Source organism: Hyaloscypha bicolor (genome assembly GCF_002865645.1).
Source record: "Hyaloscypha bicolor E unplaced genomic scaffold K444scaffold_117, whole genome shotgun sequence".
NCBI lineage: Eukaryota > Fungi > Ascomycota > Leotiomycetes > Helotiales > Hyaloscyphaceae > Hyaloscypha > Hyaloscypha bicolor.
This window is the reverse complement of record NW_020194619.1, coordinates 747,634-772,052: the sequence shown is the minus strand read 5'-3', so window position 1 is coordinate 772,052 and position 24,419 is coordinate 747,634. Positions and strand designations below refer to the sequence as shown.

The 24,419-nt window shown below is 49.2% G+C and overlaps 9 protein-coding genes across 9 annotated transcripts; 6 read left to right on the top strand and 3 right to left on the bottom strand.

The window, feature by feature from the left end:
- Positions 1-2,382: 2,382 nt before the first annotated feature.
- On the top strand, positions 2,383-3,171 carry K444DRAFT_632127 (uncharacterized protein; the record flags this gene model as incomplete). Its single annotated transcript, XM_024883446.1, has 2 exons — positions 2,383-2,577; positions 2,629-3,171. 2 exons carry the CDS (start codon positions 2,383-2,385, stop codon positions 3,169-3,171), a joined length of 738 nt encoding a protein of 245 aa, XP_024733876.1.
- Positions 3,172-4,824: 1,653 nt separating this feature from the next.
- On the top strand, positions 4,825-8,382 carry K444DRAFT_565764 (uncharacterized protein). Its single transcript, XM_024877112.1, has 3 exons — positions 4,825-5,881; positions 5,962-6,585; positions 6,633-8,382. The coding sequence occupies exons 1-3, from the start codon at positions 5,143-5,145 to the stop codon at positions 8,126-8,128; spliced, it is 2,859 nt and encodes a 952-aa protein (XP_024733875.1). The 5' UTR covers positions 4,825-5,142; the 3' UTR covers positions 8,129-8,382.
- Positions 8,383-9,685: 1,303 nt separating this feature from the next.
- K444DRAFT_534834 (putative branched-chain-amino-acid aminotransferase) lies at positions 9,686-11,431 on the top strand (the record flags this gene model as incomplete). Its single annotated transcript, XM_024875239.1, has 5 exons — positions 9,686-9,795; positions 9,974-10,466; positions 10,557-11,057; positions 11,108-11,226; positions 11,374-11,431. The coding sequence occupies 5 exons, from the start codon at positions 9,686-9,688 to the stop codon at positions 11,429-11,431; spliced, it is 1,281 nt and encodes a 426-aa protein (XP_024733874.1).
- Positions 11,432-12,060: 629 nt separating this feature from the next.
- On the top strand, positions 12,061-13,597 carry K444DRAFT_615417 (uncharacterized protein). Its single transcript, XM_024880726.1, has one exon. It carries the CDS (start codon positions 12,119-12,121, stop codon positions 13,163-13,165), a length of 1,047 nt encoding a protein of 348 aa, XP_024733873.1. The 5' UTR covers positions 12,061-12,118; the 3' UTR covers positions 13,166-13,597.
- A 158-nt stretch (positions 13,598-13,755) lies between these two features.
- K444DRAFT_534675 (flavo protein) lies at positions 13,756-16,172 on the bottom strand (the record flags this gene model as incomplete). Its single annotated transcript, XM_024875228.1, has 6 exons — positions 13,756-13,818; positions 13,869-14,386; positions 14,434-14,578; positions 14,663-14,779; positions 14,807-14,958; positions 15,401-16,172. The coding sequence occupies 6 exons, from the start codon at positions 16,170-16,172 to the stop codon at positions 13,756-13,758; spliced, it is 1,767 nt and encodes a 588-aa protein (XP_024733872.1).
- A 253-nt stretch (positions 16,173-16,425) lies between these two features.
- K444DRAFT_615415 (glutaredoxin) lies at positions 16,426-17,243 on the top strand. The gene is made up of 3 exons (XM_024880725.1): positions 16,426-16,487; positions 16,544-16,820; positions 16,873-17,243. Exons 1-3 carry the CDS (start codon positions 16,461-16,463, stop codon positions 17,037-17,039), a joined length of 471 nt encoding a protein of 156 aa, XP_024733871.1. The 5' UTR covers positions 16,426-16,460; the 3' UTR covers positions 17,040-17,243.
- A 1,855-nt stretch (positions 17,244-19,098) lies between these two features.
- Positions 19,099-19,389, bottom strand: K444DRAFT_644680 (uncharacterized protein; the record flags this gene model as incomplete). Its single annotated transcript, XM_024884992.1, has 1 exon — positions 19,099-19,389. One exon carries the CDS (start codon positions 19,387-19,389, stop codon positions 19,099-19,101), a length of 291 nt encoding a protein of 96 aa, XP_024733870.1.
- A 661-nt stretch (positions 19,390-20,050) lies between these two features.
- Positions 20,051-20,781, top strand: K444DRAFT_40849 (uncharacterized protein). The gene has a single exon (XM_024872591.1). It carries the CDS (start codon positions 20,175-20,177, stop codon positions 20,718-20,720), a length of 546 nt encoding a protein of 181 aa, XP_024733869.1. The 5' UTR covers positions 20,051-20,174; the 3' UTR covers positions 20,721-20,781.
- A 941-nt stretch (positions 20,782-21,722) lies between these two features.
- K444DRAFT_40871 (trimeric LpxA-like protein) lies at positions 21,723-23,648 on the bottom strand. Its single transcript, XM_024872594.1, has one exon. It carries the CDS (start codon positions 23,392-23,394, stop codon positions 22,183-22,185), a length of 1,212 nt encoding a protein of 403 aa, XP_024733868.1. The 5' UTR covers positions 23,395-23,648; the 3' UTR covers positions 21,723-22,182.
- Between the last annotated feature and the right edge of the window lie 771 nt (positions 23,649-24,419).

The following is a 24,419-nucleotide window of genomic DNA, read 5'->3' as shown; positions in this document are numbered from 1 at the left end:
GTTTTCGCTGAGCCTGTTCTACTTTTACTTCTTCTATTCGACCATCAGGCTAGCTACTCCAGACCACTCAAGGATACGATGGGCCATAGTACAGATGATCGGCATGGCACAGTGGATTCTATTGCCAGGGCTGTTAATATGGAGCATGAATCGATTTGCGGTCGATTCCAACAGTTCAAGGGACTGGGTCGCGAAAACGTTTGATGGGAAGAGGGCCCAAAATGCAACGGTCAAGGAATGGATCCTCGGGTCGGGGGGGTTACTCGAGATGTTGACGGTTGGCACATGGGACAAGCTGCTCAGATATTCAACCCCTTTCTTTCAGCTCGCTGAAGGATTCTGCAGTTTGTTGGTGATACAGGCTGCAGGTCAAATAACGAGATGGCTTGTCAACCGTGGCAGAAGCGATACCTGGATGGTAGGTATCCCGCCCCATATTCGTCTTCAGTTTTGCTGATGTTTTCCAGATCGGCCTGTTAGTCTTGTCTGCCTCGATCATCTCCAGCTCCGTTTATTTCTTGTGGCGGATTACCAATTTCCCGGAGATCGGTAATGTTGATGCCACGCTTATTGGCGTTACGATAACCTGCGCTGTGTTCCTCTGTGCCTGGGGAATTGGGAGCGGGAGGGGGAACCCGGTGGAGAGCTCTCTTCTCTTCGCATACGTTGTGCTGTGCATCTATCAGATCTTTACGGATTACATGCCTTCAGCGTCTGAACCGACCCCACCACCTGCGCAACCTGACTTTCCTCCACTGCCTCCCATCATAATGGCATCATACTCAACGCTAGTCTACATGCTTTCGACCCTACCTTCGGCGGTACACTCGGGTTTTACATTCCTCTACGCGGCTTTCCAGACGATCACTCCATCAGTAATCATCTCCCTCGCGTACCGGATATTCGTTTTCTACGCAGCCACTCGCATTATCCCGGCCGTACGAGAATCTGGAGCTCGAGCTCTGTCGCAAGAACCGAGTCTTGACGACAGTGATGGGGCGGGGAAGATCTTGGGGCTTCTCAGCTGGTTCAGCCCCAGCATTCTCGTTGCTGTCTATACTAGTTTGTTGATGCAACACTTTTCTACTACATCAGCTGAAGGGAACGGCAGTGAGTGGTGGACAATGCAAGGCGGGGACGCTGGTGGAAACATTTGGCGTTGGATCAATGTTGCGGCGACAATGGCACTGTACGCATTGGAATTGTATCTGGGAAAGGAGGACGTCGATGGGTCTCTCACCGGTCACTGGAAGACTGACTGAACGAAGCCGATGCGTGGCTAGGATCTTTATTCTTTGTAGAGAGCGTGTCAGCCGATGGATGAGATAGCGGTACGGAGATACCAAAAGCCTCGTGGGGATAGGAGTGAAGGCACCGCGGGAATCCGGAAATACCACATGGATGTCTGACGACCACAGGGACACTCGGTGAATCTATTGAAGAGGGTGGAGAGGCTGGTGGCTTCGGCGTAGTATCGGCGTGGCCTTAAGACGGACGAGGATGATTTGGCTGTACATATTCGTACTTGTCGCATGTGTTGGAGCCGGCCAAAGCTCTCTTGCATCAAGCATGCTTTACTTGGCGATATCCCTTGGAGAGACTCGATCGCGAATCTCCCGGATAATATAATAATACTCGATGAGACAGTCACTATGACGGACTGAACTGTATTGTGGCATGCTCTGAGACAGAAGAGTGATGCGACTCTTTTGCGAGAAACGCAGGCTCCACTTTGAGGCCCAGGAGAGTTGCCGAACGGTACAGAGGCAAGCCAAGCAGACCAAGCCGGACTGAAGGCTGGGGATCCGCGAAGATGCCTGTCTCTCTTCGCAGGAAGTGCGTGAGCAAAAGGGTCCAATTGAACAAAAGGGCGGCTACGCTTAAGGACATTCTTCACTCCCTCGCTGCCTCGAAGTTCGTATGATGTCGCGGTGAACTGTGGATTGGAGTCCGAGAGCCAGCCGCCGCCTCAGCAAGCTTCAAGCTTCGCTCACCGCCGCCGCCGCCGCCGCCGGGGAGTTGGGAAGTGGAGACGTTGCCGAGAGCTCCCCTGCCAGGTACTCGGGGGTCGCTTCGTTGTTGAGCTCAACGTCCAGGTCCGAAGAGTATCAGGTTCAACGACTTCTCACCTCTCACCTCTCACCTCTCGCCCCACGGCATGTCACCCACGACAGCCGTCAAGCTCTAAGCAAGTCCTCCTTGTCTCACCTTGTGGCTTTCGCTTTCTTCGGCGGATTCCTATCAATTGGCAGCCACCCGCCGTCTTGCTCATCTTCCACTTCATTTTGCAATCCTCGCTTCCATACGGAATCCCGTGATCGTCTGCCAGGTCTTACCTCCAATCTCCCGTTATCTCATCAAATCCTCAACTACATCACCGCCATGTCGAGAGTAACACCCCCGGTGGCCAAGTTCGCCCATGCCTTGCGCAGGATCAGCTCCAGTGCGAACGCTGGTCGTCCGTCGAGTCTTCTCGACTCCCAGGCGCGTGCATCGAGATATTTACCCCGCAATCTGAAGGATCTCAGAGCAGAGTGCAAACAGCGAAAGCTGAATTCGAGCGGCAACAAGGCAGAGGTGATATAGGATCCTCTCCAATGATTCCATCACTCAATTGACATGATCTAGCTTGTCGACCGTCTCGCAGCTCATGATCTTGTCGGATCTCATGGCTTCTCCACGATGTCCGATGGTCATCGCCCTATCTCCGCCCAACCCGCACCAGTCTACAAGACCGTCCCCTTAATGCAAGGATTCAGGTCATCGGCTCCAAAACAAGTAGCTCACGATTCATCCACCATTGACTTCTTCTTCTTTCCCGAGATTCCCAAACCTCCGCCTCGAAACCCATTCGCCAAACTCCGAGTCCCTCTCCTCCCAGACAACTACACTCCCAACAGATCTCCAGACTCAGGCCATTCGTTAGAAGAACTCGATGCGGCTCTTCCTGGGCCAGAGATTAGCATTGTTGCAAGTCATCCTGAAGATATCGCGCCGGCTACGATCAGCGAAGTCGTTGGCAATGATGGGCTTGATGTCGATATTACACAGTTGACTGGGGCCTTTACCAAGCCTCTGGTAATTGAGGATAAGGAGCCGGGTGTATTTAAGGAGCTTTGGAGTGGCTTCGTCGATGACATTCTTGGCCCGAAAGACCCCAGGGTCGCTTAGACCAGTTCATGATGTAATGAGGTTCTGATTTGGGAGTGCTGGAGTTTAGAATCGGCCGGAGCTGATCAGTCGGAAACAACCCAGCGATTTTTTGCTTTGCAGTTTTTGGCTCTAAAGAGCGAGGGTGCAGATGGTGCTGTTATTCTGTTTAGACATTTTCTTTCTTCCTTGTCGAGTGAGAAGATGTGACAGGATGTATCCGTTATATTTGCTGTAATCAAACTACCTTGTTTATTACCTAGTATCATAGGTAGCGGCCCGTGTTTAATTACCTCAGTGGTTCAAGTCTTGTGTTAGTGATGACCAGGCCCGACGGGAAGAGTTCTACCTAGCTGCTGCCGCGAAGTTTCGTTGTGTATCTATTCTTTTCCACTGGTCTCTGCATTTTATTGTTTAATCATGATGGCTAAGCATCCTAGTGGAAATTGAAGTGCTCCCAGAGAAATAGGATAAAAACCACTTACTCCTCGCCCATTTCCATCTAAAGGCAGGATATTTGGTAGCTGTGGCTTCATTGTCCCGGAAGATTCGGAACATTGAACCGACGTGCAACACAAATTCTCTCTCAACTATGAAATACTAGAAACTTTTAACTTCAAGGTTACTCTCTATCCTCGATGGCACTCTTAATGACCCAGAGCTTTGGGGCATTGAGGCGACGTTCAATAAAACCAACGGGATCACGATTCACTATTAACTTCCGGGAAATTTTGATCCCGGATTCATCCTCCTTGGAGGGTATTCTATAGGCTGGGTGACTATTGCCCTTCAGATGAAAAAATCAGAAGTAAGATACTTGGGTTGTCCTTCGCAGCACAGAATTCACTTGGTAGATTGGGGGTATCTAGCAAATACCTGGCAACCTGATGGACAATCATAGTCGTCTCACCATCTACTTGAGTTTATTCTACAGTAGTATTGACTTCAGCAACGAGCCGGGCGTTTGTCACTATGATCAGAAGAAACATGGGACTTTCAAGGATCCTGTCCTAGTACGCAAGACTTGCTGCGGTGATGTGAAAGTTTTCTCGAGAAAACAGAATCGATGCCTACCCTCTGAATCTTCCGAAAAGAACCGCGCTTAGCAGAATTTACTGTATAGCAGAATTCGAAATCGGCTTCAGTTCCGAACAATCAATAATGTTTGAGTCGACCCACATTTCTAAGGAGACTAGCACTATTATGGCTAGCTAGCATTCGACTTGCATTAGCTTGCCCGGTGCTAGCTGCTCTTTACGCCCGGGTAAAGAGTGGCCGATTTTTGGCCCGTATGCAAAACACCAAATAAGGCTGCAATAGTTCGGTTTCGTCAACTTTTCGAGAGGAAATAAACCAGCAGACAATTCAAAACATGTATAATTTCTACTGTAAAAGACTACACGATTGTAGGAGAGCTGGTGGGCAAATAACTAGATATTAATTAATATAATTACAAGGTATTTAGTGTTTTACGCACCGGCCAAAAATCGGCCACTTTTTACCCGGATGTAGAGCCACCCTTCCCGGCGTTTGCTGACTCAATTAGGCAAAGCTGACTTTGCAAAAGACAGTAAAACGTCTGCCTAAGGATTAAGGTTAAGAAGTTCCCAAAGTACGAAAGTATCAGAAGCTCGGACACCACCTAAACGGCTGATCCAAGGCAGATTCTGGCTCCTAGACTTCTATTACCTACTTTACTGTCCTTTAAGATGCTCCTTCAGCGACAAGGACAAATCATGGCTCGATCGAGCGTAAATTTCGAATATCCTAGGCCAGCTATGAATTCCTGCGGTGACCCCTAGCGATTGGCAGGCCCTGTGCGCTTGCAGTGATGCACAACAATGCCCACCATTGCCGCGAGGCTGCGAGCTGAGTGCGCCAGTCTGAATCCAACGTCCTTTTTCCAACTCAACAGACAACTTCGCACGCATGCCGACTCAATAGTTCAATACTGAACAAGAGCCTCTTCCCTGCAGACCTTCTGATCGAATAATGCGTCTACTAGCATACAACAACGATGGCGAGTTCAGCCTAACCGAGTTCTTTGACGACAACATTCCCAAGTATGCTATACTTTCGCACAGATGGGGAGCGGAGGAGGTCACCTTGGCAGATCTAATGAATGGTACCGACAAGAAAATGGCTGGCTATAGTAAGATACGGTTCTGCGGAGAACAAGCTAGGCATGACGGTTTGCCGTACTTCTGGGTGGACACCTGTTGTGTCGACAAATCGAATAGTACCGAGCTCGCAGAGGCTATTAACTCTATGTTTCACTGGTACCATGGTGCGACTAAATATTACGTCTATTTATCAGATGTTTCGAGACCTCCCTCCCATACGGATAATAAGTCCAGCGAGTTACATTGGGAAGCGACATTTCGGAAGAGCATATGGTTCACTCGACGCTGGACCCTTCAAGAGCTTATTGCTCCGGCATCAGTTGAATTCTTCTCAGAAGAGGGGGAGCTACTAGGCAATAAGGCATCCCTAGAACGACATATCTGCGAGATAACAGGAATTCCCGTCAAAGCCCTACGAGGAAACTCTTTGTCTAATTTCAGTATTACTGAGCGAATGTCATGGTCAGAAAAACGTGAGACGACTCGCAGAGAGGATATGGCATACTCGCTACTGGGAATTTTCGATATCAAGATGCCGCTGATCTATGGCGAAGGAAGAGAGAGGGCGTTAAAGCGACTTAGAGAGGAGATTAACAAGGCTTCAAAGGGTAGGTCCTTCTCTTTTGTCACTAGTACCTATATAAAGTAATAGCGCATTTGGTTATTAGGAAGCCGCTGACCAGAGTAGGGATTAGACGCGAGGACTTCTCGGTCACCTTCAGTCTCTCTAATGTTCCTGAGATCGAATACTTCGTGGCCAGAGAAGCGGAGCTCGTGGAGATATACAAGACACTTAGTAGTGACGGCTCTCGCCGAATAGTTATTCTTCACGGTCTGGGCGGAATCGGCAAGACACAACTTAGTATTGCATACGCAAAGCGGTATAAGGATAGCTACTCGGCAATATTCTGGCTAAATATTAAGGATGAGGATTCTTTAAAGCAGAGCTTTACTAAAGCAGCCAGGAAAATATTACGAGAACACCCCTTAGCCAGCCGGCTAAGCATTGCTACAAATGAAAACCTCGACGACATGGTAGATTTTGTTAAGGCATGGCTGAGTCTGTCTGACAATACGCGATGGCTGATAATATACGATAATTACGATAATCCCAAATTGCCTGGAAACATGGATCCTGCGGCCGTAGATATCCGAAAATTCCTCCCTGAGTCCTATCAAGGGTCAATTATTATTACAACGCGGTTATCGCAAGTTATATTTGGTCATCCTATCCAGATTCGTAAGCTCGGGGATGTACGTAATAGTCTTGAGATTCTGTCAAACGCTTCGAGACGGGAAGGACTAAGAAGTGGTATGGCACTCTAGATATTTTTACTATAGCTCTAATCTCAATACTAGATCCCGATGCCACTAAGCTTGCTAAGGAATTGGATGGACTTCCTCTTGCACTAGCTACAGCTGGAGCATACATTGACCAAGTAGCCATAAGTTTCTCAGACTATCTTCGTCTATATAAGGCGTCGTGGCTGAAACTCCAGAAGACGAGTCCAGAGCTTAGCTCATATGAGGACCGAACGCTTTACTCTACTTGGCAGCTTTCGTTCAACCACGTTAAGCAACAGAACGAACTTTCGGCAAAGCTTCTTCAGTTATGGGCATACTTTGATAATCAGGATATCTGGTTCGAGCTTCTTCGGCATAGCGATTCAGAGGATCCAAACTGGATACGGGAGCTAACTAAAGATGAACTAAGCTTTAATAGCGCAGTTCGAGTATTGTGTAACCACGGGTTAGCGGATGCAAACGTGGATTCGCAGGGATGGATCGAGTCAAGCGGGTATAGCATGCATGGCTGTGTTCATTCCTGGACGGTTCATGTATTAAATCAGGAATGGAATCAAGGTTTGGCGAGGCTAGCTCTAAAGTTTGTCGGATCACATGTTCCAGCAAATGAGGCCGATAAGTGGTGGCTTACACAACGGCGGCTTCTCAAGCATGCAGCTAGATGTTCATACATGATATTGAGTGGTGTGGTTACAGGTGTTGACATAGAATGGGTATGTCTCCATCTTGGCAACCTCTATCAGCAACAAGGCAAGCTGAGCGACGCGGAGAAGATGTACTTGCGGGCGCGGCAAGGATACGAGAAGGCACTTGGTCCAAAACACACGTCGACCCTTGGCACGGTCAATAACCTGGGCATCCTCTATGAGAATCAAGGCAAGCTGGGCGAGGCCGAGAAGATGTACGTACGGGCGCTGCAAGGATACGAGGTTGCACGTGGTCCAAAGCACCTATCGACGCTTGACACGGTCAATAACCTGGGCATCCTCTACAGAATCCAAGATAAGTTGGATGAGGCGGAGAAGATGTGCATACGGGCGCTACAAGGATACGAGGAGGCACGTGGTCCGAAGCACACAACAACACTCCAGATACTCAACAGCCTGGGCGTCGTCTACGCAGATCAAGGCAAGCTGGGCGAGGCGGAGAAGATGTACACGCGGGCGATAGCAGGACTCGAGGAGACACTTGGTCCAAGACACACGTTGACGCTTGATACGGTCAATAACCTGGGCATGCTCTACAGGAAACAAGACAAGCTGAGGGAGGCGGAGGAGATGTATATGCGGGCGCTGCAAGGATACGAGGCGGCACTTGGTCCGAAGCATACGTCGACACTCCAGACGGTCGGGAACCTAGGCAATCTCTATGCAGACCAGGGTAAGCTGGACGAGGCCGAGAAGATGTGCATGCGGGCAATACAAGGATACGAGGAGGCACGTGGTCCAAAGCACTCATTGACTCTCCAGGCGATCAATAACCTGGGATTGGTCTACGAGGACCAGGGCAAGCTGGATGATGCGGAGAAGATGTACATGCGGGCACTGTAAGGATATGAGGAGGCACTGGGACATGAGCAGCTTAACTATTACCCTTACGCTCTTAATACAATGGAAAGCTACGGCATGCTATTGGCGGATATAAACTCCCTAGACTAGGTGGAGGAGTTAATCACGTAAGCCCTCTCTAGTCTGGCAGAAATGCTTGGGCATTCAAGCCAAAGATGTCAGTGTACCACTGCAAGATTAAGCACGCACAGAGACTCGACGATATCAGAAAGACGAAGCAGTAGTAGGAAGCGCCGGTGGTTGAATGTCCCTAAGTTTATTCGGAGGCCTCGAAGTCAGCAGTAACAGTAGAAGTCTTCTTACATCCTTGGATATCTAGCGTAGGTCATTTTAACATTTTATGTACTTTTGGCAAACTACATATCGATTTATTTTCGAGAAATTTCATATAAAAATTGAGATACATTGCTTGAAGAGTAGTGCATTAGGTCACGAGGTGCCAAAAAATTAAGTTACGGTATCATACGCCAACAACACAAGCATGTCTTGCGTTAAATTCCTGCTGTATTGGGATGAGCAGGCATGGCATGATCTAATTGGACAACGCTTAGGGTGAAGCCGGTTTTGCAACGCACTGTACCTCACGTACTGTACCGCTGTATTTAACTCATGTTTACACTCAAAAGAGCCGGGAGTGGCTCTTTTTGCCAGGGTTGGGTTCCGGAGCTGGGCATTGGAACTGCCTGCTACTATTAATAATCATAATTGGCGATGAAATCCCTGCCCAGCGCTGATGTCAGCCAATCCTCAGGCATTAATTAACTTTACTAAAAGGTGACAAAATCACTAAATACAGGGGTAAAATTTATCTAGCCGTAATAGTACTAGTGTAACTAAAAATGTGGGGCTAAAATAAAATCATAGAGTGTTTAGGACTGAAGCCGATTTCGAACGCGACTGTATCGATTGATTGGGATGTGAAGAAAACTTCATCCACGAATCCTTGCATTAAAGGTCCAAAATATCTCTCTCAATCACGTCCACAGCCGATGTTCACGACAGCGGCCTGTGATTAGATGCATGTTTGTCACATGAGGCCGACAAAACCCGTGTGTAGCCGCACGGCTATCAAAATCGCGGAATTCAAGAACCTGAACGTCAGACGAGACCTCCCGAATCCACAGCGGAACCGCAGTCCCAGGAGCATGGGCTTGGCTGGCTGTACCGTCCCGTCCTATGAAATCAAACCCTCACTCCCAAAAGACTGGCACTGACAATGGCGATGCTGCACCCAAGCAAACACGCCCTTTGCACGTCAGCCTGTCAGGGGATCGAACTCGCTCGCCCCGTGATGCTGTCCCCTCTTCCTGTCTATCGGCATGGCTGTGGATCTGCACCGGGCCAAGATGGGTCTCGGAACTCGGGTCTGTGTGGCACTAGAAGTGTCTGCAAAGCTTTTGCTGTGGCTTTCTGCGTGTGCAGATAACTCCTTGTTGATGCTCTCTTTGTTTCTATTGTCAAATCAAACCTTCTTACAACTACAAAGACATCTCTCGCTACCGATTGCCTTACTCCCGGCCTACCTATCCATCCCACCAAATGGCTCCGTCAGCAATCACCCCACCACAGGGCGTCCAGGAGACCTCTGAGCTCACTGCAGCTGCCGTTGCCGGAAAAATTGCCCAGACCGCCCCTGGGCTACTGAAAAGGTGAGTGTTCGAGTTTCCACCACCGCAATTGCGGTTCATCCGAGTTATACCCATTCTCAGACGTCTATGAGCCAGATATCGTGATCCTCTGTACTGTCCACTCCATGTTTTGAACTTGAGTTCAATTTCATTCATTTAAGATATCAATCAACTTCGTATCCGTTGCAAATCATTGGAGGGTTGCTGATCCTTTGAACAGTGGCGTTAAAACCACGCTTCGACCCCTAGATGCCTCGAGATTAAGGTTCACGAGAACCACCACCCCAATGACGGTTCCCCAGCCTGGAGATCCAATCATAGCCACAGCTTCTCAATGTACGGACCACATGATAACGGCTGTGTGGAGATCGACCACCGGCTGGGGCGATCCTGAGCTGAGGCCTTATGGCAACCTTTCTTTGGCTCCTACCGCAAGTGTGCTTCATTACGCTACTGAGTGTTTCGAGGGCATGAAGATGTATCGCGGATTTGATAGAAAGCTTAGACTCTTCAGACCAGATTCAAATTGTAAGCGAATGCTTGTGTCGTCAACCCGAATTGCACTTCCAGGCTTCGACCCAAAGGAACTTGAGAAGTTGATCATTGCCATGATCGCTGTAGATGGACCAAAATGGCTACCTAAAGCTGGAACATTTTTATATTTAAGACCAACGATGATTGGGTCGGCAGGGGTATGTTCCTTCTCCCATTTCTACCCAATCATTTAAATGTCCTGAGAGTTGAGAGACGTCACTCGAACTTTGTATTGATTTTAGAATTAGGCACTCGGCGTAGCAACACCGAAAGAAGCTACTCTTTTCGTGATTGCAACTTTTATGCCTCCTCTCGGAGCACCCCAGGGATTGAAGTTGTTGGCCTCCACGGATGGCGTTAGAGCCTGGCCCGGCGGTTTTGGGTTTGCTAAGGTTGGTGCGAATTATGGCCCAAGTTTGATGGCAAATGGAGAGGCGCGAGCCCGAGGCTACGATCAGGTCCTATGGCTGTTGAACGGCCAAATCACGGAGGCTGGCGCGAGTAATTTCTTTGTGATGTGGAAGTCAAAGGAAGGGAAAACGCAGTTGGTGACTGCTCCTTTGGGCGACAAGATTATTTTGGACGGAGTCACAAGAAGAAGCATTTTGCAATTGACTCGTGAGAGGTTGTCACACGGAAGAACTGGCCAGGATCCTGTCGAGATCGTGGAGCGCCAATTTACTATGGAAGACATCGTGCAGGCCGTAAATGAGGGACGCATCTTAGAGGCCTTTGCGGCAGGAACAGCTGTAAGTTTGATCATCACCACGTTTCAAACGATTCTGACCATCAACATTAGTATTTCGTGTGTCCTGTCTCCGTCATTCATTACAAAAACCAAGATCTCCAGATTCCTATGTCCCAAGGCGATAGTGGACCTTATACCGCTTTGGTCAAGAGCTGGCTAGTTGATATCATGTAAGTGATTGTCGAAGCCCTGTTTCCTACTTGTGTTCCAGGAGTCGCTGTTCCTGCGCATATCATTGGAAGGGATGACTCGTGAAAATCGTTGTTCGATTCTCGGTTTTCTGATTTCTCATGCAAAGCTAACTCGGACGTTGTCAGGTACGGAAGAGAGCAGCACGAGTGGGGTGTGGTGGTGGAAGAGGAACAGCCCTTCTGAGTGATATCTTTGGCGTTTTAAAATCATTCAGTTTGGAAAATTGGACAGGAATCGCCTGTTATCAGCGTGTTTTTTTTTTTGGCAAGTCAGAATAATAATAAATAGAACGTCCCATGTTTCTGTTAAACATGCAAAGGGGTTGTGGGCTTAGCGAATGCTCGTTTTTTACTGTTGCAATCCTTAATCCAACGCCGAACTTCCATCTCGTTCTCTCAAACTGCGGCCTTAAAGTAACATTTCATGTCTGTTTTTTCCCCTGCTGGATTCGTCTGTTATGTGTAAAATCCCTCGAGGTACTGCATTAGTTTGGGATATAATTGATGTATTGGGTTCGTCTGGACAGCATGCTTAGCTCAAGAGTAAGTCGAAAGGGGTCCGTCGAGAAGTCTCTAGCGGCGTCTTCCTTGATATTCTTAGCCGCGGGACGCTTGATATGAGTTCCGCATTGCGATCACATACGGGCAATAACACACCTTTGCTTCCTCTCCTGTTGAGTCGGGGCGACATTGGATATCCCTGGGTCAATTGCCAAATCCAGGAAGCAGTATCCAAGATATTAACAAGGAATTATGTGGTGAAGAGCCACCTTTTTATTCCTGTTCTCGCTGTCCACTTTCTTATCGTATTATTTTGGTTCGAGTGAATTATTAGTCTCCCCATCTCCCGCAGTACGTACCAAACTTTTACATGGAGGGAACACAGACCAATCAACCGGTGAATTTGAGTAACGGTAGTAGGTTGACTCAACATACAGGGCTGGAAATTTTGAAAAGAACTGGCCTAGCAAATTTATATCTCAGGTTGTGCGCACGCTTTGAACATTCATCATACAACCTGTTCGACGACACACTACAATCACACATCTCAGACTACACAAGAACTCGAATCAAGTTTCCAATTTGTCCACTCCATAAGATGGCAATTCGCTTCAACAAGGTCAACTGGTTCCAGACCAAAGCCTCAAGACGTGTCGACAAGCAACAATCACCACGCTCAGTAAGAAAACCCAGAAGACGACCTCACTGGGGATCAAAAGATGCCTACCTCGGTCTTCCCAGATACGACTGCCAGTCACCAATAGAGAAACACAAGAAGATAAAAGGCCTCGATTGTGAGATCCACGCAAAGATTCTCCGACAACGTTTGCAAGATCTTCTGGTTACCTGGAAAGGTCACAACATCCACACAGAGGTCAAAGAAAGCCCTTTCGGACACAGCTCGATCAAGTCTGCTCGTCCACAACAACCATCAACAGAAACCAATCCCCAGCCTCCTCCATCAACGGCATGCAATTCGGATATCCGCTACGACAACTCTTTGAACGAATGTTTAAAAGCAGCTGAACTCGACCCACAAAATATCAAGATTCTCTACCAGCTTGCAAGCATCTACACCGGCTTAGGGCGCTCTCAAGATGCTACCAACATATGTGCACGCATTGAGTCGGTACTTCGCCCACCGAGGGCAATGCCCTGCCGCCAACGACCAGTTCCGATCCGCAAGGAAGTTCCACACATCAACCCGAACTTTACCGCCACTCTCGCAAAACTCGGTTCGACGACTACTTCTGGACCAGCAAACGGCAACCAAATCCCGTTATTCGACCCGGCTTCACTCCTGAATACGACAACGCAAGCAACGAGATTCACCATTTCTAGTAATGCGGGCTTCACTGGATACACCTCTCTGGTGGGTATTCGGGTACAACAGCCGTCCTACGCCTCTTTGCGATAGTACGGTGGCCAAACGCGGCAAAGGAGAGTTCGAATGCGGGAAACTCTCTAGACTGAAATTCAGTATCAAGACAAAAAGAATGAAGTGAAAAAACTTCCTCGATGTCAACTACATATCCTGGAAGAAGATAGGGCTCGAGGAGGACATGAGAGAGGGACTTGGGCAGAGAATGAGGGAGGGAGCGATAGAAGGGGACAGGGACAGGGACAGGGAAGGGGTAAGGGAGAGCGGGAGATAGATCTTTCAACGAGGGACGAAATCACGCAATGACGGAAGATTTATGAAGTGCTAAGTCTCTGCAATTGATGGGCTTGGAAGCTAGATAATGGAATGCAAGGGTTGATCAAGTATGTTTCGCAGCAAACCGCACAGCTTCAAATGTGTCAATATTTCCTATGCTCAAGTCAGCAGGTGTGAAAAATGCAGCGGTCCGGACTTGCATACTTCAGCCACAAAGATCATGGTGCCTCTGAATTGTGTTTGAGTACTTTCGTTCGGCCATTCTCTATGTGACGACACCTATTTCTGGGGTTAACGAATGAGTTGATGTAATTGCCAAAGGAGAAGTTTGACCTTGCCGCAATGGGAAGTTAATCTTGAATGAGTGCTTGCAGCAGTCTTGCTTGCTCTTTCTTCGCCGCGACGTCCAACTCCTGTGGTTTTATCAGAACATATCTGTAATACGCAAGCGGATATTGCCAACCTTCTCCGAAGCTTTCATCTTTTGCAAGATTTTTGGTCCAGTATCCTCAATCTCCTCATCAAACTCCCCAACACGAGAACTGTGCTCCAGATCCAGCAACTCCATCTCTCTTTGGAAACCTTTCTGCCTGACCTTCAAGCCAGTAGCAGCGGCACCAAAGACCTCTGGCCCAAACACTTCGACACCCAGCTCGATATACTCGTTCTGTAAGTCCTCCCAGTGCTTCCAAGATTCCTTCAACTTGACCTCCTCCTTCTCGACAAACTTCTTGAATGTTGATACACGCTTGCCAATCTCGACCACTTCGGTCTTGCGTTTGCCGTCCCTGCTGATGGTAGTCTCGATTTTCTCATTCAGGAGTGGGGCGCTTAGAGTAGCAGCGGCTTCTGCGAGTTCTTGAAAGAAGGATCCACTTGTACTCTTGGAGACCTCGAGTCTTTCAGAAAAGCCAGCATGGACATCATCGAAGTTTGCCTTGGCATTCGCGTTCAGAGCATCACGAGTTATCTCAATGCCATCTGGATTCTAGTCAGCCTCGTGCTCGATACAGTCTTCAGTAGTGTACCTCGAAAGTAATCCAAAAGCTCAGGCTCCGGAGTTGGCTCTCTGACTTCTCTGCGTCGATGGTGCTTCTTCTCGCGCAGATTGACCTTTGGCTTCTTCTTGAAGATACCAGCTGCGGAGACAGTTCGCTTAACATTCGCGCTGTTCTCGTTCTGTGCGTCCTTGCCATTGGGAGCGTCGCGAACTGGGCGTTGAATTGACAAAGCTTCTTTAGGTGCGTAGCGGTGGACTACTTCCTGGGCACCGGAAATACGAGCTGATTTTCCCCGCCGGGTTTGATTGACCTCGCGTTCCTGCCTGTGAGGTTTAATTGTCTGTCGAGCCATCTTGGCTGCGACGGCTTTGGCCTAACGAATTGGTAGCTGGAATTTGACAGTGAAAGACTGGAGGGGATGAGGTCTATCGATAATGGCAAGGATGGCCTGGTGCTGGCTCACAATCCCGATACCAAGACTTGGATGGAGTTCTTGAAAACGCGTGGGGAAATAGACACGACGCGAAGCGAAAACGCGAGAAAGGAGAGGCTCTGGGCAAATTCATCACCCAAGGCTGCAATAGGGTGAATGTTGAGCTACCCCAAGCGAAATTAACCTAGTTGCTTGCATTCAGTCTTGCAGTATGTTGTTGTTTATTCTCCTACAGCAGCGATTCTGTGCTCCTACTAGGAATATTTGCAGCTGCTGAGCAGTCTTGACCAGCAGAACACCAAGTTCGATACAGAAACTGGTTCCCTGGAGCTGCAAAGCTTGAGAAGCTCTTTAACTCGTAGATGTCATGTGAGATAGATACCTAGAAGCCAAGTTCCATTCCGGATACCTTAGCTCAAATCTTGGGGAAACATATTCCTGGAAACACTTCAAGAGAATATTGACAAACCTGCCCCTTTCCCATCGTAAAATGTCATAATCCAATTTCGATAGCCCCGAGAGTCATGCAATGCCTTGCTTCTGCCCGTTACTCGTGGAGACCAAACCTCTTCTCAATAACCTCCACGATCTCTTTCCAATCCTTCATAGCTCCATCTCCCACATCGCCACAAGCCAGCTCCTTTTCCTGGGGTCTCAACACCTCGAACCATCCATCATTCTCTTCCTCATGCGAGTCCATGCTTTCCTCACGAACGCCCCAATCCTCCTCCAACACCTTGATCTGAGATTTCGTTATAGGATGCCTCCACATGGCAGTATTCATCGCTGGAGCAACAATAATCCTCTTCTTAAGCCTCGGCAGTCCGGGCTCCTGACTTGATTCTTCCAACTGGCCTGTCGGATCCCAAGCTCGCACCACACTCGTTAGCAAGTTATCGCTGAATCCACCAGTAATTTTAGCCAGTGTGTTGGCACTAAGAGGAGCAATAACAAGCATATGTGCCCATCTCCTCAACTCAATGTGAAGAATGCCATTCCCGCGTTTCCACGGATGATGCCACTCCTCTTCATCGAGATAGACGCCATCCACATTCTTGATTCGACGTAGGATCTCGATATGAGGTTGTTCCGCGCTCTGGCCTGCGAGGAAGGTGGATGCGGATTGGGTGAGCACGAGGCGGATGGACAGATTGGGGTGGTGAGAGAGGGCATGGAGGATGTTGGGGATTTTGATGGTTGCTACTGAACCGCTGGCTGCGAGGAGGAGATGGTGTCTGCCGTCGTTGGAGTGCTCGGAGGCTACGAATAGGGGAGGGTCGCCGGAGATCTCTGTTCGGTGGACGTCGTGTTCGGGGTGGATCATTTGCAACATGTTTGCTGTAATTTGGATATTGTTCCTGTGGGAGAGGTCAAGGTGGGTGGTGTTTGATCATTGTATCTTCGAAAGAGGGGGAAGGCGACGCGAGAAAAAAGAACTTTGTGTGGTCATTCCTGATAAGGTCGTATGATCTTGCTGAAATGCGGGAAGTTGCTACTCACGCAAGGCTGTGATTACTTTACAGATCAGAAGGGAGCTCTTATGATTGGCCAGCCTGATTGCCTCCTCAACATCATCGAATCTTTCTCACAACCTTCACAACTCATTATTGTGACAACAAAGATGGTTTCAAGACCACTATTATCCTCGGTATGATTTATGCTCTCCTTATTACCCAGAGTAATACTAATACCAAGCCTCTCTAGGCATTCCGCCAAGCTACCCGGCCAGCTCCAACATTCGCGTCCAAATTCTCCTCCCCCCGATTCTTCCCCATCTCCGCCCGTTTCCTCTCTGCAGAGACCAAAGCCGCCATTGATAAAGCCGTGGGGTCCGCACCGGTGGTATTGTTCATGAAAGGCACGCCCGAGACTCCGCAATGTGGATTCTCGAGAGCTAGTATCCAGATTCTGGGACTGCAGGGTGTGGATCCGCAGAAGTTTAATGCGCTTAATGTGCTGGAGGATGAGGATTTGAGACAAGGTATGGCTGTGTAGATTTTGATGTGGGAAGGCGAGGGCTTACGAGAGGATAGGCATCAAAGAGTACTCGGAGTGGCCGACTATACCGCAGCTGTATGTTGACAAGGAATTCGTTGGGGGTTGTGATATTTTGGTGGCTATGCATCAGAATGGAGAGCTGGCGAAGATGTTCGAGGAGAAGAAGGTGTTGATACTTGCCGAAGGGGAAGCCTCCAAGTAGGGTGGAAATGCTGTATTAATGTACAACAAGTGTTTAAAACTCCACATTGATCGGATGATTATAGCTTAGTGGGACTTTTTCAGTTGAATCTCTCAATCAATTTAGGACGATAAGCCGAAGGTTGGCATATCCCGCAAAGCACAGCTTTCATACACTGCAAAGGCTAGTCGCCATTATATCACTTCAATAGCGATTCGAATTCTTCTCCCAAATCACCAACCTCGTTCTTCCCTTTCAACCCCACAATCCCTTTCAAAAACCTCTTGACACGCTTCTTCTCTCCAAGTTCAAGTCATCCCAGACCAAGTCGTTGTGTTTTCCCATCTCGGAGCTCGTCCACCTCATACAATAAAACAGCCGCTGATTCTGGTCCCCTTTCACAAATTCTGGGTCATAAGCAGAGGGCACGCTTGTGAGGATGGCAAGGCCAGTCTCCGTGCGGTACCACGGAAATCTCAGGGCAGCAGAGCAATATTGTACCTGAATATGTATTGTGCAGCTGAGGTCCTAATACTGGACATGGATCGACCTTTCATCTGTCAGTCCCCATCATGAAAAGCTGGATTTTATAATAGCCTACCGATTTTCTAGTTCCCTCTTTCCGATTGCCTCTTTGACAGAATCAAGGACACCATTCATCCCGTCGAGCACCGCCTATCTGAACTTCCCATTACTTGCTCGGGTATTGGAGGATTGCCTTGGGAAGGCCAAGGCCAGTCGGACTCTGTTGAGGTAGAGTTCTTGGCCTAGATACTCGGTCATCAACCTGTCCTTTCTTGTCATGATACGCAAGTCGTCTGGGCCATCTTGATCGGTTCTTTGATTTGATTTCGTCAGTTATCTCCTTCCTTCTCGTTTTTGAGGGAAAATACTGTGAGAACAGTGTTACCTCGCCCCTCCAAAAACTCCTTGTCCGGGAACTTGCTCGACGATAGCTTTCGTAGTTCTGATATGCCAGATTTGACGGAAGCGAGCCCGCTCTTGACGCTGTGAATGAGGCTGCAGTGCGCCATCTGTTCTAGTCCAACCACGAATATCCTCCCATTCGCGAATAGTACGTATGCTAGTGATGAATTGAGGCTATTCACGAATGGCGTATACCAGTCATGAAGGTCTTATTATTCCAGTTGGCATAGGCCGGTCACAAATCCCACGTACTATACTAGTAAGGTATATAAGTCTATTCTTGACTAGCATATGTCAGTCACAAATGTGAGGCTATTCTCATTTAGCACCTTCCCAAAAAGTGGTATGTAGGAGTAAGTGTAAATTCAATCTAGCTACTTATCTACACTATAAAAATAGTAAAGGATAGAAGAATCAAGCTTAAAATTAACGTGGGAGATGCGAAGTATTAGGAAAGCTTCACCATTACTCTATAGTTTGCGTACTAATTAGACTAACTACTAACTTGGCCAGTGGCTGATGTGAGGTTATTCCCCGGTGGCATACGCCCTTCGCGAACAGCCTCACATTAGCGTACAACTTCGTGACTGGGCAGGTTACATTCGTGGGAGGACTAGAACACATGTTGTTGGTTTGAGCTGGTGCCCGTTGGACGCCCGAGGGGTTGCGGGGTGAGGGTTGATGATAGATTGAGGGGCAAAGGGACCGTGCCAGCAACACATTCCGGGAAGTAAGGAATGCTGTGCGTGTCCAGCCTATCCATGAAAGCCTGGACCTATCCTCTTGTCACGCTCGTTTGAAGTTCTTGCTTCTAGCTTCTCCATTACAGTCCAGACACAAGTTCCTGGAGTAGACACATTTCCTGGTTTAGCGAGAAGAAGATCAGATGCTACCGAATGTATTGCAAAGTGCAAACATCAAGGTCTAAATATATACAAGAAGGTCTAACTCATGAAGAGATCATCGACGTCTTTGAAATGTGCTCCTGGCACCTCATCTAATCATCATGATGCTATGTGATTTCCAATTTGTTGTGACGCCGTCTACGTGCAGCCTCCCAATCCTATGCTTTGAATGAACATGGCCAAAGAGACTCGTGATCATCGACTAGCGACATCGGTGCTGAGAGATCGACTCTGCGAAGCAGAAGGACCTAGTTGAACCACCAAGTGGCATTGGTACGACCTATTGCGAGCTCATCGAGGTCCAGGAAGGCCGCGTTCGAGAGATCGATCGCGTAGTCGTTGCACCCCATGCACTTGTCAACAACAGTAGCAGTAGTGGTCTTGCCAGTTGATGGACATTTGATTGTGATGGTCTTTCCGCAGTATGGGTTGGTGTTTGAAAGAGGACCCATCAAAACATGCGGGAGAGCAACGACCTTATCAGTTGTTCCATTATTCGTTAATCCGCATGCTCCAAGACCCGCCTCATAATAAGTCATGTCTCCTTGGCATGGGCTGCCCGATGAGCATGTGCCGCCTGAGGAGTCAGAGGAGGAGGGGCTCGAGGCAGCAGGAGCCGCAGCAGCGCTAGTTTCCGCGGGTGGGGTGTACACTGGAGCAACGTAGGCAGGGGCCTCTATCGTCGAGCTGGGAGTTGGAGCAGGAGTAACCCCAACGGCTATTGAGGTTGTTGTTGGAGGGGTGTATGGAGAAGCCGGGATTGGTGCAATATGGATGGGTGTTGATGTTGATGTTGCCGATGGACTCGCTGGCCGGTTTCCACCCTCGAAAAACTGAGCAGGGATTCCGGAAGAGGAAGACGGCGTGGAGGAGGAAGTCGTGGGAGCAACATAACCCTCGGATACCCAGACAGTAGTAGTGGTATCAACAGTCGTGTATTCGGTGACCCAGTCAGTGACCCATACTACTTCCTCAGCGCGTTTGTTGTGGTGATGCCTCGCATTGTGCTGGTGGTGGGGTTGGGCAATGGCAGTGGAAGCCAGGAGAGACGAAAGGACAAGGATTGTTGACTTCATGATGCGCGTGATAATGTTCGAATTGAGAGCGGTACAGGGCAAGTCCTCCAATGCTCGGTAATTGTCTGAAAAGAGAAATTCGTTGGATCGTCTGGCGATGGATGGTGGTGGTGGTTGTGGTGGTGGTGGTGCAATTGTGTGTTTGTGTCCTGCAGAAGGGAATGAGAATGGTAACTTAGAAGAAGGTGGTTGTCCGAAGGAATGAATGTACAGCACGCCGTCGACCAAAGCGAAGGTGTGGGAAAGGAATGTTGTTGTTGAAGAAGAGTAGGAAGAGCAGGACGACAGGAAGATCAGTAGAGTGGAGTGGAGTGAAGTGTCAAAACGAATTCACCAAGCTGGCTGGCATGCAGGGGAAGCCAGGAGGGGTCGGGGGTCGGGTTCGAGGCCGGGGTTCGGACTGGATTGGCGAGGACGGCGTTGCCCCACCACGCCACCTGTGTTTTTTTTCTTCGCGTCCCGTTTTAGCTCAGGGGCGGGGGCCAGCCACCCAATGGCACGTAGCACACAGCACGCGGGCATGCCGCCCTGCCCATGCCCTGCCCTGCTGGTTGGCTCCATCTCAGCTTTTTTTGCTCCCGTTCCTGCATTCTGGCCCGTGCACGCAGTCGTGCTCCTCCTCCCACCCCCTGCTCCACGGACGACGATCCTCACAGCACTGCTCAACACGAGTATTTTCTGTGAGCACGAGCGAGCACTGGCTCACCTCACCACCTCACCACCTCACCTCACCTGCACAGAAACCTCGATACTTTTGCTGCGCAGATTCCGAGCCAGGCATTGAATCCAACTGACAACTCCAAACACAACTCCAGAGCACAACTCCAAAACTCCCGCTGTCCGGTGATGTCCGCTCGCGTCCGCTGATGTCCGCAGTGCTACATCAGACCCTCAGCCACGATGTTGATCTTTCCCCTTACCCGTAGTTGACTCGTAATTGGGATGAACTGGACCGACTCCGCATCCAAGCTCCCGCCCGCCCCACAGACAGGGGATGCAAGATTTTCTTCCTCTTGAAACAATCGCTGCACGCCCGCCGAAACATTTCTGGCCAACAGAGAAGGAGAATTGCTGCCGCCAGAGGCTTGCGTATGTCGACGGCCACATCACATGAATCAGACCAGACCGCGATTCGCTGGTCCGCAGTTGTTGTTTTCAGGGGGTAGGGCCACAAGCTCAGGTGAATATGAGGTGTGAGGTGTGGAGTGTGAAGTGTGAAGTCCGAGAATCGAAGCAAAACCTGGCCGCTGGTACAATCCCTCCCCAAGAGGCCACGAGGTGTGCGGGTGCGTCTTGTGTGAGAACGTCTCACTTGGTGGCGCTCCGAACACAGCATTCTCGCTGCAGTGTGACCGTTTCACACAAACCAACCTCACCAAGAGATCCAATCTCACATGCCTTTCACTCGACTAAACCTAACCTGCCCATGAATACGTCATCAATTGATGCTTGAAATGGCCGAATGTGGGAAGTTGGTTGTTATATTGAAGGTCAGTGAGGAGTCCAGATGTGGACTGTGAGGCGACGAGTCAGGTTGAGGAAGGAGCAGCCCCTGAATCTAGGTTGGATGTGGATGAAATCTGCATCAATCTACCGGACTCACATCATCCGATTGACATGCTCGCATCGTCGGTCTCCGGAGTATTTAATCATTGTATACCCTCGTCAGTAGAAGAGAATCATACTCTGCACGACACCGAAAACTGTCCATCAGCCTTATGAGCCAACAGTTCAAATTTTGACTTTTTGCCTCTCCGGCCTTGAAATATAATTACAGACGCTGCTGAACAAGCAGCGCCAGAGAGCCCAATTAGAGCTACCAGAGCCCCTCGGCAATCATCTAATTCCTTCGTGTACGCATCTTTTCCTTCCGCAGAGGTAAATACATGAGAAATGGGCCAATCCAATTGAAAGCTAGCGACCCATGGTATAAATAAATCAACGCTATGCAAAAGTAACGCCCTCCCAGAAAAGAGACCAAGCAGTGTACAAGCTATTCCGTAATCGAGACAGTAGAATGACATCCGTGAGCAGTCGGGGTATATTAAGGAAACTCGTTGGCAGTAATAAAGATTGTATTGATGCAAACGGGTGTTTGTGTTGAGAAAGTAAACAGTGGCTTTATCTTTCATGAGGTGGATATGCCTCGAATCACTCTGGCGGGATTTCCGCAGACAACAGTGTATGGTGGGACGTCCTGGATTGAGGCAGTCAGCAAAAAGTTCTTGACGAGGAAAAAACCAGCAAGTCGGGGATTCAAGGGAGGGTGGCAAGGATAGCACACAACGAACGTACCCTCGTAACGATTGAGCCCGCTCCCACGGTACTACCCTTGCCGATTGTCCGCCCCGGCAGAATGGTAACACCACCACCAATCCAGCAGTCGCTGTCAATGGTAATTTTCCGGCCCAGGTTTGGTCCTCGAGAACCCAGCCTCCTCTTTGGATCAACTGGTAGTGTGGCTGTGTAGATATTGACATTCGGTCCAATGTTGCATCTGTCACCAATCTTAACCTCGCAGGTATCGAGAATGGTACAGTTCTTTCCGATGGCCACATCTTGCCCAATGCTGATATTGTAGCCATAATCACAATTGAAAGGCGCCTCGACAACGACATTGTCGCCTACACGGCCCACCGGAGTGACAGGCGAAGCTTGCGTTGGTGAGATGACATGCTCGCGGGGTTGCAGGATATCTCTAAAAAGGCGCGCACGCTCTTCAGGGGATACACCGTTGTTGGGATTGGTGCTGCTGTTGAACCTCCAGCAAGCTCCATTGCAGCGCTCCCGCTCAAGGACTAGCTCCTTGTCGAATGGGAAGTAGTGGCGGCCTGCAAGCATTTCTTCCTTCTGCGTTCGTTGCCGGGATGTCGAAGCAAGATTCGATAATGCCAATTGTGCCGCAACCTGAGGGTTGGTATGAGGGCTTTCGGAATGCATCTGAGGATGCAAAATCTGCGGCAGGTTGGAAGACGCGGACTGTGGTGTGCCACTTTCCGAATCTGGCCTTGGCTCTTGCCTGGTGAGATCGTGTAAAGGACCTATACGTTCGTAGGCGTTCTTGAGCTGCCGATCCGGGTAAGCAGTGCTGACTGCAGTTATTGGGGTTGGCGTTTGCTGGGCATAAGAAATTGCAGACAACCTGCTGTTCTCAGGACTGGCCACCGAGGCACTTGGGATTGTTGAAGCACTAGGCTGATCGTCATCCAGGCTTATTGGTCGCCCGTGCTGAGGATCTACCCGCAAGGTTTGGCCACGATATCCCGGGAGTGGTTCTCGTCGAGGGTGTCCCAGGTGAGACGAATAGGGCGATGACTGAGTGTAGGGAGAATTCTCGTACTCCGTCTTTGACTGAAGAGGAATTGGTGCTTGCTTTTGTTCTGTCTTGGGCCATTGGCCTCGTTGTTGATAGCCCGAGCAGACAAACCCACCCCTCAGGCAGTTGTTGCCTATTTTCATCATTAGCATTCATGTGCTCATCAAAATCATGAGCCGATTTGTAATTGACGCCACTCACACTCGGGCCTATTCTCGTCACACTTCTTCTTACGTCGGCGGCATGTCATGCAACCCGTTTTGGTTCGGTTGCTGAAGTTTCTCTTCCGTTTTTTCGGATCGGATTGTGCAGACATTTCCCGTCTGTCATTTCCATACCCACTGTACGGATTGGCAGATCTGTCATCATCAGGAGGACTACCATATTCACGTTGAGCATCCATGCTCTGGGAGGCTCTCTGCAATACCTCTCCGATATGTTCATCTGACGTGAGATGCCCCTGTTGAGAGTATTGACGAGAATGCCAGATATCGCTTCCTGCAGCAGATTCCTGGTTATCTTCAGAAGCTATAAACTGTCTGAATTGAGCGTCAGATCCATAAGATTGGCGTGGATCCGAGTGTGGTGGGGCACGAAGAGCCTCTTCTCGGGGTCCATCTGACTCCGTGGTTGCAGTGGTCGGTGTTTGTTTGGTAGAAGATGGCAAAGCATGACTGTGGTACGAATTGGCAGACGATGAGTTCTGGTCGATTGAGCCTGATCTCTTACGCTTGTGTGAAACTTCACTCTCGGTGTATGGGCCAGGAGGCTGATAAGGGTGCCTGTCTATATTTTGAGGCGCAATCCAATCTTCCCTCTGAGTCGTGGTCGTGGTGATGGTCAATTTTTCCTGACCAGGGGGAGAAATCCTCGGTTTACCATTCGACCTTTCATCAGAACCTCTCCTGGAGCCATTGTTTCCATTCATCCCGATCGATGGGCCTGGTTGCTCCTTTCCGTTTACCGCGGTGAATCGAGACGTTGGTGATTCCTCTCCCCCCAAGCCAGCTGCCGTAGCCATCTGGAATGTAGAAGGAGCGTCCCCAGCGAATTTGGCCGTCACCAAGGTAGTGCCTAATACTTCCCTGGCTAGACTGACAAAGCCCAGGCTTCCCAGCGGACTCTTGTGTGTCGCCGTGTTGACGGTTGTTTTGGACAAACAGAGCCTCGTCGCGAG

Coding starts and splice junctions, on each gene's coding strand:
- K444DRAFT_565764 (XM_024877112.1), top strand. CDS start 5,143: ATGCGTCTACTAGCATACAACAACGATGGCGAGTTCAGCCTAACCGAG. Junction 5,882..5,961: donor GATTAACAAGGCTTCAAAGG/GTAGGTCCTTCT, acceptor TGACCAGAGTAG/GGATTAGACGCGAGGACTTC. Junction 6,586..6,632: donor ACGGGAAGGACTAAGAAGTG/GTATGGCACTCT, acceptor TCTCAATACTAG/ATCCCGATGCCACTAAGCTT.
- K444DRAFT_615417 (XM_024880726.1), top strand. CDS start 12,119: ATGGAGGGAACACAGACCAATCAACCGGTGAATTTGAGTAACGGTAGT.
- K444DRAFT_615415 (XM_024880725.1), top strand. CDS start 16,461: ATGGTTTCAAGACCACTATTATCCTCG. Junction 16,488..16,543: donor CAAGACCACTATTATCCTCG/GTATGATTTATG, acceptor AAGCCTCTCTAG/GCATTCCGCCAAGCTACCCG. Junction 16,821..16,872: donor GGATGAGGATTTGAGACAAG/GTATGGCTGTGT, acceptor ACGAGAGGATAG/GCATCAAAGAGTACTCGGAG.
- K444DRAFT_40849 (XM_024872591.1), top strand. CDS start 20,175: ATGTTGTTGTTGAAGAAGAGTAGGAAGAGCAGGACGACAGGAAGATCA.
- K444DRAFT_40871 (XM_024872594.1), bottom strand. CDS start 23,394: ATGCTAATGATGAAAATAGGCAACAACTGCCTGAGGGGTGGGTTTGTC.